General features: G+C 34.5%; 1 protein-coding gene across 1 annotated transcript in view; it reads right to left on the reverse strand.

Moving 5' to 3' along the window:
• The window catches only part of LOC128555991 (uncharacterized), a 34,005-nt gene extending 17,487 nt beyond the window's left edge, over nucleotides 1-16,518 (reverse strand). Inside the window, exons 1-4 of the mRNA XM_053539868.1 lie at nucleotides 16,390-16,518; nucleotides 15,765-15,916; nucleotides 14,109-14,292; nucleotides 11,810-11,956 (exon numbers count right to left, since the gene is read on the reverse strand). Coding sequence (XP_053395843.1) covers nucleotides 11,810-11,956; nucleotides 14,109-14,292; nucleotides 15,765-15,916; nucleotides 16,390-16,474 — 568 coding nt within the window. The 5' untranslated portion in view covers nucleotides 16,475-16,518. The remainder of the gene's footprint in view (nucleotides 1-11,809; nucleotides 11,957-14,108; nucleotides 14,293-15,764; nucleotides 15,917-16,389) is intronic.
• Nucleotides 16,519-20,078: the final 3,560 nt, after the last annotated feature.

Here is a 20,078-nt window from a genome sequence, read left to right on the forward strand (position 1 = left end):
AGAAAATATCAAAGTTAACTTTAGACCTTCGGGTGCGACCTTGACCATTGCACTGCGCTAGGGGTCTGGGTACTGCACATGATACATTGTCTCATTATAGATTAAAATCCTCTAGTTGATGACAGATTTATAGACCAGAAAGAGAAAAATCCTATTGACGTTTGACCTCGAGCAGTGACCTTGACCTTTAAGTATGGGATAGGGGATCGCGTAAGACACGTTGTCTCGATCATTATTGAAAACATTTGTTTCAAAGTAATATTGAAATCCCTTCATGGATCACAGCATTATTAACCATATAAAAAACTATCGACCTTTGACCTCTAAGTGTGACCTTGACCTTTGTATGACCGTCTCACTGATGCGCACATTTATGCCAAGAAGTATATAAATCCCTTTAAGGATTGCTGAGTTACAGACCGGATAGTGAAAAAAAAAACCTTGTCGGCCTTTGACCTCCAGGTGTGACCAAGGGTCCGGGTTTTGCGTATTACACCTAGTTTCATTCCAGGGTAATACTTCTGAGCTCAAAGTGAGACCTTGACCTTTAAGCTAGACAATTCTGGGTGTTGCTCACGGCGCGTCGTCTGATTATGGGGAACATTTATGCCAAATAATTTTGCTATCCCTTGATGTATGACAGAGTTCTTGACCGGACATAAAACAGACCCTGATCATGCCATGTAAACATTTAACTTCCAAGTGGGACATTGATTTTGAGCTAGGGATCTGAAAGTTATGCATGACAAATTGTCTTATTATAGCATACATTTGTTCCCCCATAATATTAAAGTTCACTTCATGGATGCCAGAGTTACGGACGTAACACGAAAAAAGTCCTGTTGACCTTTAACCTTTAAGTATGACTTTGACCTTTGAGCAAGGGGTCAGGGTTTCGCAACGATACCTCTTCTATCATGGGAAACATTTTTGCCAAGTAAAATTAAAATCCCTTGAAGAATAATAGCGTTATGGGTCGGACACAAAATTGAAGACAGACGAAATGATCGACGGACGACAAGGTCCATCATATAGTCACCGAAACTGGTTTTCAAAAAATAGGGGACTTATCACGAATGCCAACCATTTAGTTATCACGATGTACTTAAAATGTCCGACATGTACAGGGAACGCTTTTGAACGACACGCACACGTGTTGTTTCTTTTTTCTTCAGCAATCACTTATATGCATGATATTCGACTGGAATAACAGTGGACTTATGACCTGATAAATTTGTTAGACACATGCCCGTATTTTGGCCACTCACACTCCTAAAATGTCCAAAACTTAAATAATAGGATTATATTGTTGACAAGGGTATGAAAAATATGATTTGTGAAGTTTTGGTCCAATTTACAGCCACTGTCTCTCAAGATTGTTTCTTTCAAAACGGTCTTGTTCAATTAAGATATATATAATAACAAGGCAGTCTGAAAAACAGCTAAATCTCCCGCGACTGCTATGGATAGTGAAAGGGTAAACCTTTGACCTTGAGCTGCGACCTTGACTTTGAACTGACATGGCTGACCCATAAATTCTGCACATCGTCTAGATAAGGCGATCATTTGACCCAAGTTTCATGAAAATCCTAAAAGGGCTGTAGGAGATACAGAGCTCAAACCTTTGACCTTTAGTTGTGATCTTGACCTTGAGTTGACATGGCTGACTCATGAGTTCTTGATGAGGTGATCATTTGACCCAAGCTTAATGTAAATCCTACAAGGAGTTTAGGTGATACAGAGTGGACACAAAATGGAAGGCTCAAACTTTTGACTCTTAAGTTGTGACCTTGACCTTGAGCCGGCATGGCTGACTCATCAATTTTGAATATCGTCTTGATAAGGTGATCATTTGACCAAAGTTTTATAAAATTCCTTCAAGGGGTTTAGGAGATATTAAGAAGACACGAAATGGAAGGCTAAAACCTTTGACCTTAAGTTGTGACCTTGACTTTGAGCCGGCATGGCTGACTAAAGAGTTCTGCACATTGTCTTGGATAGGTGATCATTTGACCCAGGTTTCATATGAATCCTTCAAGGGGATTAGGACATACAGAGCGGACACAAAAAGGAAGACTCAAACCTTTGACCCGGCGTTGTGACCTTGACCGTGGCTGACTTATAAGTTCTGCACATTGTCTTGAGGAGGTGATCATTTGACCCAAGTTTCATGAAAATCCTTCAAGGGGTTTAGGAGATACAGAGCGGACACAAAATGTTACGGAAGGACGGAAGACGGAAGGACGGACGGAGACCATTCCTATAACCCCCCCCCCCCCCCCCCGCCACTTATGGCGGGGGATTAAAAACGTGGCCAAACTGTTGGTTTTAATATAAAACATTACTGAGCAAAATATAAAAGTCACTGAAATACATATTTCTATGTTCTTGTTGTTTATACCCTTTAGACACAACAGGTATTCAACTTTATTTGCAAAGTTTGAAATTTAGATCTCTGAACGGCTTGAACTTGAATGAATTCATTCCACGGTCATCTTCATTGAAATATCTTATAGATACACATACTTTGATTCGAAAAATAAGGCGACTGAGCTAGTTAAGAGAAGATGACGATAATCGTGCGAAACTGACGACAGTTAAGCTTGACTGTCTTGCAGAAGTATTCATACATGGACTGGATTTTTGATTAAGGTAATACGCAGGTTCTTCTTTTCCCAAATGCGCTAAAGCATATTTCAAGTTCAATACAGAAAGATTCTTTCATCTTTTGTTTAGCCTAGTTTTTAGAACACAAATGTGCCCAGAGTGTGTTTCCAACGGATTTCGCTATAACATTTTGTAATCGGTCAAGACAACATACCTAACTATACCTTATAAACGTTTATTGAACTTAAAATATTATTCAAACTTCGTAAGTCTATTTCTTAGCTACCAATAAATGGATTTCATAAACTCTGTACCAGGACCAATTAGCCTATATAAGTAATGTCTGAAATGTATGAGAGATAAATGTTACGCCATTACTTCAAAGATGCAGATGAAACGTGCAGAACTACTTTAAATAAACTAAAAAGGTAATATACTACTTACATTTTTATACACACCATTTCCAGTTATATTTACGCTGGCTTTAAGCCACGATGTCCCTTGATTTCCACTTTTTGTCCAAATGCTGTTCTTGCTGTTGCCATCGCTAATGTAAACAGTAAGTGACCCGATGGTACGACCATACATACTGTACCAAAATGAGAAGCACCATGTTTGTCCCTTATCGAGTCTAAAAGACGGACCAAAAATTTCTGCATAATCGTTGTACCTTCTGGGGCTAGACGTTTCTATATACAGGTAATGACCATCTGCAAGTTTTGAAAACGGACTTTAATTAACAGAAAAAAATAGTACATTGTAGTACTAGATCACAGCAGTATAAATTGTTATATAGCAACAGTATATAGATGTAACATGAAAAACTCTTTTTTCATTCTTTGCCAGTCTCAAGATTACTATGATATTTTATTTATCATACAAGCCATTCAATTGTTGATAACCTGACATCAGAAATAAAGTTAAGGTATTTTTCTCTTTATTTCTTTTATATATGGCCCCGCAAACGAAGTTGCAAAGCTACTGACCGGCGAGCTGTATAATCAAAGCACTAAAAGTGCTGAATGCGGCGGGCTTAAATAGAAGACATGAAATATAACGGAAGATTATATTTTAAAATTTCTCTTTCTCAAAACAGTGAGATTTTGAATTTTAATTATAAATTTGCATCTAGAATATACACATATCATTGAATACATATTTTTCTCAGCGAATCACATTTGTACCACGTGACTGTCCAATATATTACTGTATTGGATCAATTATATATTCCGTATTTGACTAGACAATTTTTTTTTCTAATCTGCATGTTAGCAAAACAATAAAAGCCATAAACCGATGAAAGTATCCGCATGAATATCAACTTAATGCAATGTTACATACGTCTAAAGATGAGTTCATGTCTGTTTGATTGTCTTTTTCCTTTTTTACCGAGAATAAAAGGCATAGAATAACAAGAAAATAATGGTAAACCCAATGGATGCTCACCAAAATAAGATTATTGCATATTAAAAGAAACAAGAGGACCATGATGGCCCTATATCACTCACCAGAGTTGATCTGGCCTTCTGACCTAGTTTTTGACCTCACATGACCCAGATTCAAACTTGACCTATAAATCATCAAGACAAACACTTTGACAAAGTTTCATGATGATTGGGTTACAACTGTGGCCTCTAGAGTTTTAACAAGCTTTTCCTTTGATTTGACCGGGTGACCTAGTTTTTAAACCCACATGACCCAGATTCGAACTTGACCAAGACAAACATGCTGACCAATTCTTATGAGTTTCAAACTTAAACTATGGAGGTTAACAAGATTTTCCTTTGATCTGGCCTGCTAAACTGTTTTTTGATCCTAACTGACACAGTTTCAAACTTTACCTAGAGATCATCTATACAAACATTCTAGCCAAGATTCATAAAGGTTGGGTTACAACTGTGGCCTCTAGAGTGTTAACAATCTTTTCCTTTGATTTGACCGGGTGACCTAGTTTTTGATCCCACCTGACCAAGATTCGAACTTGACCTAGAGGACATCAAGACAAACACTTTAAACAATTCTGATGAATTTCCAACTTAAACTGTGGACTCTTGAGTGTTTACAAGATTTTCCTTTGATCTGGCCTACTGACTTAGTTTTTGACCATACATGACCCAGTTTCGAACCTGACCAAGAGATCTTCAAGACAAACTTTCTGACAAAGTTTCATAAGATTGGGTGACAGATGTGGCCTCTAGAGTGTTAACAAGGTAAATGTTGACGGATGATGCATGTCGCATGACGAACGCAGCCGGACAATGACTGGTCACAACAGCTTACCTTGAGCCCTTCGTGCTCTGGTGAGCTAAAAAGTGGAATCCGCTGACTGGGCAGATATAGTTTTAAAAAATACTCATGTTGAATTAATAAAATATTAGAATCTCACTGTCCAGAATATTATCCCACCATAAGATGAAGATACATGACGGCCATGAAGGCCCTGTATCGCTCACCTGACCTATTGACCTAAAGATCATCAAGATTAACATTCTGACCAAGTTTTCATTAAGATATGGTCATAAATGTGGTCTCTAAAGTGTTAACTAGCTTTTCTTTTGATTTGACCCGGTGACCTGGTTTTTGAAGTGACATGACACAGATTCGAACTAGACCTAAAGATCATCAAGTTTAACAATATGACTAAGTTTCATGAAGATACAGTCATAAATGTGGCATCTAGAGTGTTAACAAGCTTTTCCTTTGATATGACCTGGTTTTTGACCCCACCTGACCCAGATTTGAACTTGACCAACAGATCATCAAGATCAACATTCTGACCAAGTTTCATTAAGATATGGTCATACATGTGGCCTCTACAGTGTTAACAAGCTTTTCCTTTGATTTGACCTGGTGACCTGGTTTTTGACCCCAGATGACCCAATATTGAACTCGTCCAAAATTTATTGAGGGTATCATTTTGACTAAGTTTCATTGAGATTGGAACAAAATTGTGACCTCTAGAGTGTTAACAAGCTTTTCCTTTGATTTGACCTGGTGACCTAGTTTTTGACCCCAGATGACCCAATATCGAACTCGTCCAAGATTATTTTGAGGGTAACATTCTGACTAAGTTTCATTAAGATAGGGCCAAAATTGTGACCTCTAGAGTGTTAAAAAGCTTTTCCTTTGATCTGACCTAGTGACCTAGTTTTTGACCCAAGATGACCCAATATTGAACTCTTCCAAGATTTTATTGAGAGTAACATTCTGACTAAATTTCACTAAGATTGGGCCAAAATTGTGACCTCTAGAGTGTTAACAAGCTTTATCTTAGATTTGACCTGATGACCTAGTTTTTGACCCCATATGACCCAATATCAAACTCATCCAAGATTTTATTGAGGGTAACATTCTGACCAAATTTCATTAAGATCGGGCCAAAATTGTGACCTCTAGAGTGTTAACAGTCAAATTGTTGACAACGGACGACTGACAGACAGACGGACGACGACGGACACAGAGCGATCACAAAAGCTCACATTTGAGCACTTTGTGCTCAGATGAGCTAAAAATGCGCACTACCTTTTGTTGCCAAGAAATATCCTGACTAGAATGGCGCTATAGTTCATTAAAGTTGAATAATCAAAGGGCAGTAACTCAGTGATAATCATTCGACCAAAACATGAAGATAATATGCAACTTCCGATGAAGTTTCTATGGATTCCAGTCCAGGACAAAAAAATGGTACTATAGTGTACTAAAGTTGAATTATCAAAGGGCAGTAACTCAGTGAATCATCTGACTCGAACGCGCATTTCCTCTTGGCAGTGAAGCTTCCTATAAAGCTACTATAAATTCCAGCCAGTGGTTGCTGAGGAATACTCTGGACAAGAAATGGTACTATAGTAAACTAAGTTGAATTACCAAAGGGCAATAAGTCAGTGAAAAATCATCTGGCTGGAAGTTGGAACATCAAGACCAACACCAATGTCATATAGCATAATCATGGGGAACATTTCTGTGTAGTACTAAAAATGTCCTTTGATGCAATTAATGTAGCAGAAACAAAGTTTTACTTGATCTTGAACAGTGACCTTGACCTTTAACTGACAAGCATAGATCAAGCATTGACACACTGTCTCATCATGGGGAACATTTTTGTGTAGCACTAGATAATCCATCAGCAGAAACAAATTTTTCTTGACCTTCAATAGTGACACTGACCTTTGACCTATAAGCATAAGTCAAGTACATGCATATCTACTTATTGCGCTCTAATAGGCATCATTCCTATAATCCACTCCGGTGTTCCACCTGTAGGGGACTATAAAAACCTACTGTTCTATTTATCGTCTGATTTAATATAAAATTTCCCAACAACCAGAGTAACTAGCAGCTGGTATCCAGGTATGTGTTACTTCTATAAGTAAGCTTAGTATAACATGCTTAATATTACCTTTAAACATCATTTTTTATGACATTTTAAGTTTTTTGTTTTTCATCACGTTATGTCTTATGGATCATAGTACATGTTCATTTAGCAAAACGGAAATGCACAACTTCACACAATAAAGACATTAAGGTCTAGAGGTCCGGGCTAAGGGTGTAATTAACGACATATCGAAATTCACTGTATCACGATACATTATATATAGTCTGGCGTATCGTATCATAGGTCTGTTTTACGATACAGTGGAAAGTAGAGATCGACATTGAATGAAAACTTCCATACAATCACTGTTGAAGATAGCAACTAAACAAATGTATCATTTATTACAATTTCTTTAACTTTAAAGCAAAATTTCAAGTACTTTCCAAGAGAAGGAACATTATTTTTTTTTTAATTTTGTCACATGATATGTATTGTATTGTGAGACTAAGCATATCGCTACACCCCTAGTCCGGGCATCAATATACAACATGTACATGTACTATTAATTTATTATGTACTGTATTACTGTGTATAAGGTAATTGCTGGTAAAAGTTCTGATTTCTTGTCATAAAGCAGAACGTTTTGGGACAGCGTGATAACATAAATCTGACTGTCGCTGTCCCGTCACATCCAAACTTAAGAAATCCCCAGTGAAATCTGTTGTGAATGTTTTCTGGTACACGTACAATGTATTTGTATAGATTACATCTCTGATAATGAATTTATGTCGACATTAAAGCATAAAATTGCATCACTGACATTTTCTTAATGTATATGTGTTTTCTTTCTGCAAGTTAGTGTTGTTCACGTCCGCTGCGTATTGAAACAGGTGTCGGGGTAAATATCTCCTCACACCTGTTTACATTTTATTATATAGATTTATGTCTATATTGATTTATGTCTGTTATTTAAAATTATTAGTTAAATTCAACATGAATATATTAATGTTTAATGTACTGTAGCAGTAAGTCTGACCAGTATATATGACATTTTTTTTATTTTTTAATGTCTTCGTTTTCCTAACATTAAAATGCTGATATGGGTAAGGCTTAGAGGGATAAAAAAATATCATATCATAAAATAAGTCATCCCAATAAACCAAATGAGTATATTAAGCCTAGCCTAAAGTTGCCTTCATTTAATTTTTTTTATCTTATAATCATAATTACATGTATGTTGCTCTCACTCGAAGGTCTGAGGCATATTGAATAGAAAATTTTAACAGCAATTAATGACTGTCACCATTATTTAAACCAATTCAACAATTCATGAGCACAATCCATGTCTTAAATACTAAAGAAAACATTGTTTATTATTTTATTTTTAATTCATCTGTCCAGAGATAAATGGAACTTGTCTAGATGTCTGGTACTGGAGTCTTGACCCCTAATCATTGCCTAAAAACAAAGCGCTAAGCCTATAAGAATAAACAGACCCACAACTTGAAAGGCACATAGAGCTAATCTCACAAACATCACGTGGTAACTGAATGAGATCTCGTTTTACCAATGTATGAAATTTTTTTACCATACAACTGAAGGATAAAAATTTGTCATGAAAAACTTTCTATTAGATTGTCATGATTGTTTGTTTATAATGATAATGGTGTTTTTTAATGTTGACTATCAGGGCTTCGGAAATTTGCCGGTTTGTCGGTTTTGGATCGATTTTTTACTTTTCAGACCGATTCATAAAGTGAAAAAACAAAAAAAAATCGGTCCCGTAAAAATGGAGAAAAGTATAAATTTCTGTCTGATATCTCAATACACCATCTACTGCCAAGCAGGAAATTGTTGGTCGCACCCTCAGATAATCAATAAACGTGTCAAACAGTCTGACTGTCACTTTGATAATCGGTCCGTAATTAGCACGTGACGCAATCAGTACTAGCGCGGCACATCCTTTAATGTTTGCAGACAGCCGACTGCAATGTATTAAACATTTTTGACTGGTTTCCAAATATGTCTGACTGGATCCAAATCATTTCGACTGGGATCCACTTCTTTTTATTTAAAATCCGACGGATGGTTTATTTCAAAAGGCTATGTTTCATCATGGTAAAAAACAAATGGTCACTGCATTTAATCAAAAAGCTATAATTGTACATTATAGGTCTTTGATTTAATGAGACATCACACGGAAAACCAATCAAAGTATTTTTTATAATTACTTGATTTGAAAAAATTACAAGATTCATTTGTTGGGGCTCCAGTTGAAACAAGTGCAGAAAATCGTCTTTGCAACCCGACGGTGCAAAAAAGAAAAAGAAAAAAAAATGGACTGGCAAACACGTTCATGATAAAGAAAACCGGAGTGGTGCTGTTTATCAAATCGGTCTTTTAAAAAACGTTTCAAAATGAAATTTTGTTTACATCAGAAGAGAACATATAACTTTTAAAATGTAGCTGCTTATTGAAGTACAACATAAGTGAAATGAAATATCCGTGGCCAACACGCGTGACCTTTCGGTACTATACATGCGGGAAATTCGATCTCAGCGTTCATATAACGTACACATTCGGTCCGCGGCAGAGTATTCTTAAAATACCAAGACTGTTTAGCAGAGAATATGTGTCATATAATTGTATTTTATAGAATTCCGTCAAAGAATGAGGAAACATCACAAAGTATCTGCCGTGTATAGGGTACCGGTCACGTGCGTTGGCTTTTAGACTAGTTACGCACACGGTGTCAATGCCTCGGTAATTTTATCCTTACAAGTATTTTCTCGGAAAAAAATCGAAATTTAAACAAAGTAACAATCACACATAACACTGAATAACTGTCTTCATTGTATGGAAACACGCGGTGACCGGTAACTCAGTTTTAATGCATGACATGATTATATCTTTACTCTATCACGTTTTACAAAATATGTAATATTGGGAATGCAGTGGGTGGGGTAGCGCCGATGTCAGGATTTTCGTTTTGGACCGACTGAGTTATCAAAATTTCCGGAGCCCTGTTGTCTATATATATATATATATTGTTGTTAGTATTTTTTACACAGGGAAGGAAGGAATAAATTATGATTGGAAGTCTGGAAATTCAGAAGTGGTCTTTTGAAAATTGGACCCGATTCGGTCAGCCGTTACCAGTGTATGAAACAGAAAGCTGAAGGATAAAAATTTGTATCGTGAAAAACTTTCTATTTTAAGATTGTTTGTTTATAATGTTAATGGTGTTTTTTTTTAATGTTGTTAGTATTTTCTACAAGATCACAGGGAAGAAATGAGTTTATGATTGGAAGTCTGAGAAATCAACAGTGCTCGTTTGAAAATTGGACCCGATTCGGTTTATTAGGTGACGGCCGTACATGTATCACCAGTTTTAAATTAATAAGCGTCTATCAATTTGATCAGGAGTGATCAAGTCTGCATTAACCCTTCAAGATGATAACACCTGTTATCGCGGGATATGTGCCTGCGGGAGATGATCTCCAGTTGTGATTCTGTATATTTATAGTTATACTTCTTTGCTAAAAATCAATACACCCTACAAATTATTAACCTTCATAAAATAGCTCTGACAAAAAATCCCAAATATCTACAAATAAAAGCAAAAAAAATCAATGGCTAACAACCTTCTGTCAATCTGTGTCCTGCTGAACATGAATGACGTAGAAATCTTCTTTTAATTTGATGCCAAACTTGTGAAGTATCCGAAGTTCTGCTAGTTGCAATTTGGAATACCCATTCTTACCAAGCAAACGTAAGGCCCGATTTAAATCTATACACAAGCCATAACGCTGCTTGATAGAAAAATAGATAACCTTTTCCTCAATAACATTCCATTCTAAATGCAATATTCCTTGATTTGAGACTTTTTTTAAACTGTTAGTGCAGAAATCTATAATGCTATCGATGAGTCATTTTCCGCTTCTTCGAACGTTTCCGTTGTAAAAACTATTTTGTGGTAATTGCAAATACGGCAGGCATACGCTATATATTAGTGACACCTTGACACGGTCTCACGTTCCTATTAAAAGCTCATTTCATAAAAAAAAATCACCGCATAAACAGATATGTCCTTTAAAAGTTGTTGTTGTTGTTTCATTCACAAAAACAAGATGGCGTCATAAACAACAATAATTAAAGAAGTCCGGTAATACCTATTAAAACAAAAAATATCATTCGCCTAGATTTTCTTCTTTATTCTTATTAAAATGCACGAAAGTAGGATAATACACAAACTTCATCAAATGCATTTTTACGGTGTAATAACAATGAAAATTTGGACTATTTTGTCTCAGTGTGTTGTTTGGTTTTGTCCAATGACATTCCGCGAAGTCAAATAGTTCTATTATTGAACTAGTTTGACGGGTTTATTACTGTATAAAATAGGTTTACCATACAAGACATAAATACTTTATAAATCATCACGCAGTAACCACTAACCCTTCTTCTCATTAAACTATCCGTTTTACAAGAATTATTACGCTTCAATTTGATGTGTTATTCGGATTGTCTCCAATTTTCGATCTTCCGCGCGATGACACACTTTGAAACTGTGAGTGTTAACTAAGCGGCAGAGGCCGCAAGCGGCCCGCCGCAAAAATGATAAAAGAATGAAATATATATGTACAGTCGTCGTGTGAAATACTGGCTTTTCAGAAGATGTTAGTCATTTTTAAAGCTGAATATACCGTGAAATACCGAAATTTCCAAAGCATATCAACACCAAACGGATCAACTATGCCGATCTTAAGATGTTATTTCTCTGTGGCTGATGCTTTATTTCATACAAACATTTAAAAGAGGCTAGCAAACGCAGAATAAATCTATTGACAGCGGTGTCTGTCAACATATACATTGATAAGCTCTACGCACACATTGTCAATGTCGTGTGGTCATAGCTAGGTCCTGTAGCTGGTGACATTGTTCCACCTCTTTTCCTTGACCAGTTAAAATCATCTTTGTCACTTTGCTGCCAACCACACACGCTGTCATCGAAAGTGCAATCATAACTCTGCCACGCTGAAAGAAATGTATTTGGGTTGACAAAAATTTAATTTCTATAAATGTTCACCTTTTTTATCATATACATGTGAATGCATTGATTCTGTCATTAAGTGTCTTTATAAAGACATATGTCTACCAAGAGATACCTTGGTAGCTATCGCGATACTTACTTAGTAAAACAAGTTATCTTGATAAAACGAAGTTTTCTGAAAAGATTATCAGAAAAGTCGAAAGTTCCCTGGAAATATTATTGCGATAATTCAGATTAGTATCTGAGTACTTTTCTTGCGTAAGTGCTCACACACGCCATTTACTACAAAGATAGCTGTCTCGATACTTTAAACGATTATCTTGACATTTCAAACTTTCTGAAAGCTTAAAGTTTCCTATAAATAAATAAAAAGCACATATTGGTAACAATATCTTTTTCCGATATGTTTAATTTAGAAAATAAATATGGTGGCATGTTCCTGCAACAGGATTGCTCAGTAACTATTAAGATAAAATAATTTTAAACTTCACAGGAGATGTGTGAATTTTTCTGAAAATTTTTCAGCAATAACTGATATTTTCAAGATATCGTTTTTATATGTTCTAAGAATGTTTTAGTGTAAATGCTTGAAATTGCAACCAGATGCTCGGTAAATAGCACGACAATATTTTAAACTGTCCTGCAAAGTCGTGCATCTTTCTGGAAACATTATCGAAATAAATTATCCTCGAAATGTTTTTTTACTAGGAAACTTCAGACTATTGAGATAAACTTTTCAGAAAAGTTCGAAAATACACAAAACAGCATTTTTAGATAATCTGAAAGTTGTCGTTCAAAAGCGGCCTGGCGGCCCAGCGGCATAATGGAATATTTCTATAACAATTATTTTTACTAATGGATAGATATAAAGAAAATTATAAAAACAAATGATATCCCAAGAGATAATTAAAACTATTTATAATTTCTATTTCTTCATTGCTGCAATAAAATTATCTTTTCCCTGTCACGCTCTCTCCCTCCATTTCTGAATGCAACAATTTTTGCTTTCTGAACGTTGACTACAATAAAATATTTTTAAAGTTAAACAGCATTCTTTTTCTTATTTGGTTAATTGAGTTTTAACGTTTGTATTCATAGTTTTCTTTATATATTTATATTGTTATAATAGTAAAAATATTTCTTTAAGTAAAATAATACTTGATTGTTCCAAGCCGATCGACCGCCAGGCCGCTACGCCGCGCTGGATAAAAAATTCTCAGAGTATTTCAAATTAACGTTTTGTGTATCTTATTGAACAAAGATAAAAATACATGACTGTTTGTTAATTCTATTGCAGTCAGTGAACTCTCAAAGGCTGTGTAAAAAAATTTAAGCAACATTCTTTTTTATGCTTGATTGAATTTAACGTTTGTATTCATAGTTTTTTCATATTTATCTCATCATAAAAAGCATTCTTCTAAATAAAATCGACGATTATGCCAGGCCGCCAGAACGCGAGGTCGCTAGGCTGTTGACTACAGGCCGCTAGGCCGTCAACTTCTGGCCGTTAGACCGTTAGGACGCCAACTTCAATGAATTAAGATATTTCCATATTATAAGAATATAAAGAAAGTAATTAGTGCACGTGTATTTTACTATTAACTTAATATCATTTTGATATTCACTTGAAGACAAAACATAGTAAGTATAGAAAAGAAATGACCAAACGCGTATTTTACTTAAGATTTTCATTTGACCTTGACCAGTAATTATAGAAATGTAATTATGTATGAAAACAGCAATATTTATACAATAAAAATTTTAAGATCTTTCTAAGACAGAATTATTGGAGATTCTCATACTAGTATTTACAACAACACAACAACATTGCATAGTCTATCTAATTACAAAAAATACACATTTACATAGAAGTTGTCAAATCATGGCCATTAATTAAAGAAATGTAATTACAAAATACGTATATTAGAAATCTTTTGATAGAAAATCAGTTTCCAGTGATTATAGAAATGTAATGACAAAAAGCGTCAAAAGCATCAAAGTACTGTTTCCATATTCTTGGTAGCGAACCAACACCAATATATATAATTACAAAGTCCTTTTTACATAGCAGTTAACAATCCTTGGTCAGTAATTAAAGTATTCGATAACAAAACAGATATTTTACATATAATTTACCGCTTAGATATCCGCTTGTAGACATAACAGGGCCAGATATGTCGGATACTGCTGTATCATACATAGACAACTTCCATATACCTCCGCAGAATTCATCCCTGTTGCCTGGGCATACTGCGTCACATTCGTAATTTGGTACCTTGTATGATTTTATTTTGTTTCCACAGTAGCACACACGTGATCCCTAGAGTTTAACAACGATATATAGATGAAAGTAAATTAAGATTAATATATGAATTTTGATAGACCTATGCTCTATACCCTTTTTCTCAAAACTAGTAAAATATGAGTTCTAAAAAGTTTTTGAATTTCACGAAAACTAAAAAATTTCGCGAAAACTATCTGCTTTTAAAGTGGATGCAGAAAATGCCACCATAGTCATGTTATGCTAATAGATCTTGTATAATTTCACGCATAATAAAGATGCTTTTTCTCCTTCTACATTAAGCCTATTTACTAACCTTAATGATTGGTATTACGCTTAGATAGCTGTACAGGGCATCAGAACATTGCTTTAAATGTTATCTAGATAATGTGTTTTACCATATATAAAAGAATACTTGCCATAACTTATGAGAGAAAATGTCTTATAAGCAACAAAGCATGCCACTGTGCAAGTATTTTAGCTCTAGTATAAAATTTATTTAAATACTAGTATTACGCATCATTTTGCCACATTACTGCATTTATCTCACTGACACGTGATATGTGCACGATGCTCGCTGAACGGAATCCTGCTTTTTTTATAAACTGGAAAACACTTCACAGAGATCGTTTGGATTTATTACAAAAACAACGATTTACAACAGAATTCTTTGAAGAATACTATTTTATAACATCAAATATGATGTCGCACCATGATGTGTGGGTAAGTCGCTTTAAGGTTTGTCTTAAGCAAGCATCGATTGACTTTTGTGTAACAATTAAAGTAGGATTATTACGTAGACTACATAGCAGTTTTCATTAGAAGAGCTTTTGTTCTCGCCATGTCGTCGGCGTTAGTGTTTGTAAATTGGCGCCAACGTCAATGAGCAGGTTTATCTAACACAACTCAGCGAAATTCTTTAAAATTACACAAATTTCTGGTATTATAGGACAAGTTTCATAATAAGTGATCAAAATATGGTATGCACAGAATGCTTTCAAGCTCTTCATGCGTCCTACAAATTTAACGTTTGTGTCTGTATTTTAACTAAGAGAAATTCGGTAACGTATTAAGGGGTCAAATACTGTAGAGCACTCTGTCATTTTGGAAGCTGTTTTCTTGGTAAAGTGTTGTCTTGCTTGTTTCTTTTCTTTTTGTGGCGGAGGTTAGGGGAGGAAGGTGCGTGAAATATGCAAATGTTTACAATATAAAATGTTTAACTCTGACAATTAAAAACATCTACATATTCAACGACTGTATGCACGTGGCATGTAAGAACATTGAAAATCAACTTGTCATTTTTTAGTGTTTGACAGTAAAAAGTATAAAACGGTGTTATTAAATGACTATAGTTTTTTCACAAAAGTGAATTGAAATTAATTACCTAAATTATGAAAGAAAAGATCTGAAGGTTTTTAGAACAGATGCATAATAGAAACCTTGCTGTTTCAAGGATTTAAATTCTGTCAAAACCTCAGACTAAGAACATTTTTGAATAAGTGTAAATATACCGTCGTGCCAGCATATCTGTAGCCCTGTGATCTGCAGCCAAGAATGCATTTTTCTCCACTATTTGAATCAGATCTGTATAAAAAGTAGTCTAGTGGATTGATAAAATAACTGTCCTGAAAACACCCTAGATAACCTGCTGGAATGTGTGTGCCTAAACAAAGAAAACACAATGGTTTAAACAGTTTTCATTTCTGTAACTCGATCGATTTCTACGCTATATTTGTGTTCCATAAAAGCAGTTTTACCATTACAACAAATACTATTTAATATTTAGTTTATAGTCACTTCAACCCAATTTCCGTTAAATGGCGACTGTCCCAGCTTTTTTGAATCAGGAAGACCCTAGGTGCTCCTATTTCATTTTCAGGCAAGGGTCGATGACTCAGTGCTTAGGCAGAACAAGCATATCAAAAAGAAAAGCTTTTACATAATAACCAGGATCATGCTGACACAACACAGAAAAAATCAGTAAAATGTATTTTTCTAACTAGAAAGTGAAAATAAAAATTTTATATCCCACATTCAAATTTTCAAAATTCTTTTTCTATTTCTACATAAATAATAATAAAGAAAAAACATTATTAACATTAATTTTGAATTGCAAAAGAACGTGTTTTTTCAAACCTCTGCAAACTGCAACTTTAAGGTCGGTGTTATCTATAGCGATTACCCCATACCCATTATTTGTTCTAACGACGCCCTCTATCATGATCTGCAATTAAGAAATTTGATGCATAAATTGTTAGTATTTTGAAGTTTTATATATTGTCTAAGCATACATTGAAAGAATTCTTTGTATTTATATAAACGTACATATTCATTTCTATTGGTTGGGTTGATATGCGTAACATACTGGTACTGATGATAAACCCGGACAAAGTCGACCATTTTGGAATTATTCGATTGCAATTTCTTATTTATATATCTGAACACACCGTCTAATAGCAACCACTTACAACACCAACTGGTGTAAACAAAAACAAGATTTGTAAATATTCTGTATAAAAAATATTTATCAATAATTACTGGGGAAGAAGATGTATTGTGCGCATGCTCACTGTCAACACAAGAAGTCCTGACAATGGGTCACTTTTCATTATTTGATCCGGAATGACTGTAGCAGCCCTTTTGGGAAAGTTTTACATTAAAATGAAAGGTGAGCCCATTGCTTTTCATTTGATGAAATTACAGCATGACAGACTTCTGCCACGATTCCTGGTTAGGTTTCGTTATGGGATTCGTTTCAGCTCAGAGATCCGCAATAGCATTAAACATCTCTGATCTGAATATTTTTAGCTAAATTGGTATGGGTTTAGAAGCAATTAGGCAATTTATAAGCATGTTATTATATGATTTGGAATATTTTAATTTGAATCCGAAACTTGTCAATTGTTTGATGGAATTGTTGGGGCTGCTATGAATTATACGTGCGAAACATGGAGAAATAAAAAAAAAAAGAATTAGAACGCCTGCAATTTATAAAATACTGTTAAATGTAAAAATGTCTGCTAGCAATGCGAGTTAAATGTAAAAATGTCTGCTAGCAATGCAAGTATAATTATGTGGTTTATAAGCCAGATACTCATTTTATATAAACAGGTATGTAGTAGAGTAATCAAATATTTGTGAAATGTAATCAACTCAGATAATTGTACTATGAATTCATTATATTAAGAGTCTTTAAAAGACTATTATAGTGTGTTTTATTCAAACCAGGGGGCGGAGTTAATCCCTGGGTATTGTCCGTAAGTATTGACCTGGCACTCATGAATATTCCGTATATTTCCGTAAATCAATCTTCGGTGTCCGAACATAAAATGCGATATAACTGAATATTTACATATATAATTCTTAACTGATATATTGTCGCATGTGCAGGTAGCTGTGCGGACAAAGCGTTAAGCTGCCAATATCAGGGTTGTGAGTTCGAGTCCTACGTCTGACCATATCTTTTTACGTCCCCAAATTTTATATGCAGACTTACCACTTACTAGTATTTAGTCAAACGTATCATAGTATTTATGATTCATTTATTAACAGTAAGCATATTTACCCGCTGTAAAACAGTGAAATAAAATTGTTTTAAAATATCTTAGATAAAAAGACAAGTGTTCCAGAAAATAAATACATAATGTACTACAAAAGAAAACATTTAAAATTCATGAAATCTGAAAGATAAAAATAAAACAGGTATCGGTGACATTACAATACATTAAATTTTAAAAAGTGACCGGAGTGGTTTCGAACCCGTGGTAACGTGCTTGAAAGTCAGGTACCTTTACCTCTACGCCATAATGACATCGGATACCATATGTTACTTTAGTGATAAAGATACTTCCAGCATACTAATATTGCGTAAGTTAACGAAAACGCCCGAAGATATTGGCGAAGATTAATGAGTGCCAGGTCAATACTTACGGACAATACTGCGCAATATTGTACTATTTAATTGACCTGTCAAAACATGTTAACGGCTTTCATGTTTAATCTTATATAAGCTGGAACAAAATATAATGAAAACCGGGTCCATGTTTTGACAGGTCAAATAAATTGGACAATACCTATAGAGCTACAGTGGTTTTAGTGTAAGGCGGAGTGTATAAGAAATCAAGTTGCCGAATATACTAATATCCTGCACAATACTGCAGCCGACCGTCGCGAAACCCCACCCCGCCAGGTCGATTGATATGCACTGTATAGTGGAAATAGAAATTGGTCATATAATTCAAAATTGGTCATATAATTCTAAATTATTGTTATACAGTCACCGTTCCGGATATGTAGTGAGATATGTTGCGTGATCAATGGACTATGGTCGTATATATTTTTCGCTCGAGTGACAAATGAGAAAATAACAGTCGATGGAATTTGACTGTGAATGATATTATCGAGGTTTGACAAGTGATAATGGTTGGAACATTGAGATCTTTGGGTAATAATATCAGGAATAAGAAAAAAAAGAGAAATGATACTTTGAACAATGAAAGTTTGAATAGTGAAAATAAGGTGGGAAGGTATACGGATTCACCGGAGGGCTATTGGATAAATGTCAGTGATACCTTAAACGAAACTAACTCGGTATTGGTAGGTGTAATTCAACCCGATTCTGTCGATTTTTTGGTCAAAGAGGGGTTTTAAAAATTCACCATTTGTCTTTTATAATTTAAAAAGTTTCCGGGGGGAGGATCCTGAAACCCTTTTTCCTGTTTTCAAATTAGGCAGTCGAATGGGCATATTTTAACCTTATTTGCTCTTTTTTTTTTTAAGATGGTTTTAAAAATGCAATTTTTGTTTGTTTTTTTTCTTTTCTCACCCCCCAAACCGACGTGTACCCAATTATGCGGGGAAGTATGTGAAATTTTTACTCTGATGGTCAGATTTTGTTAAATCGTTTTAAAATGCACAGCTTTGTATTGTATAATGTAAAAAAATTTTCAGGAGACCCCCCCAGATTCAACTTGTACTCCAAATTTTATTGCAGGAAATTTGTATTTTTTTTTTTGGTCAGATTTTTTTATTAAAAAATTAAAATGCCCCTTTTGACTTGTAAAATTCCCAAAATTTTTCTCAGGTTTGGGCCCCCGTAACCATGCCTTAATATATTCAAAACTCCATTAGTTTTTTATAAAGGGAAAAAATGTTCAAATTAATTAAGACTTGTACGTCATAGTTTGTCCCTATCCCAAATTTGCAACACTTTTCCAAAAAAATTCTGCTCGGTGTTTTTTTCAGTTCTGGTTACCGCACGATTTTAAATTTTTTTTTTGGTCACTTTTTAAATAATAATTTAGAATCAGTATATATAAAATTTTTCTGTTGTCCCCTTTCTGTTTGTTGTTTTATGTTTAATATTTTTTTAAAAATGTTTTTTTTTTATTGTTTTTATCATTTTAAGACACTGACTTTATATTATTGTCAAATGTTTATTAGTAACGACAACCCGCTGCAATAAAAATAAATGTAGGGAAAAAAAATTAGTTTTAAACATCTGCTTCTGTTAAAAAATTTCTTGGGGTGCCTTGTTTGGGTGTTCTGAAATTTGAAACTGGAAGTTATACTAAAACAAAAATTTAAAATAAGCCTGGATTCGGCGACAGAAATGAAAATCTTTATAAAATTTAATAGCATTTGTACAAAATTTTTTTTCAATGGCCGTTCTATTTTCTAAATTTAAATATGTTTTAAAACATCAAAACATTTAATAATTTAAAAATTAAAAATTAACATAAATGTGCGGTCATTTATCATGGTATTAAATTCAAAAATAACACATGGACCTATACTTTTTTTCACCACTTTTGGATCATTTTTTT

The sequence above is a fragment of the Mercenaria mercenaria genome, chromosome 3, assembly GCF_021730395.1.
Source record: "Mercenaria mercenaria strain notata chromosome 3, MADL_Memer_1, whole genome shotgun sequence".
Taxonomy (NCBI): Eukaryota; Metazoa; Mollusca; class Bivalvia; order Venerida; family Veneridae; genus Mercenaria; species Mercenaria mercenaria.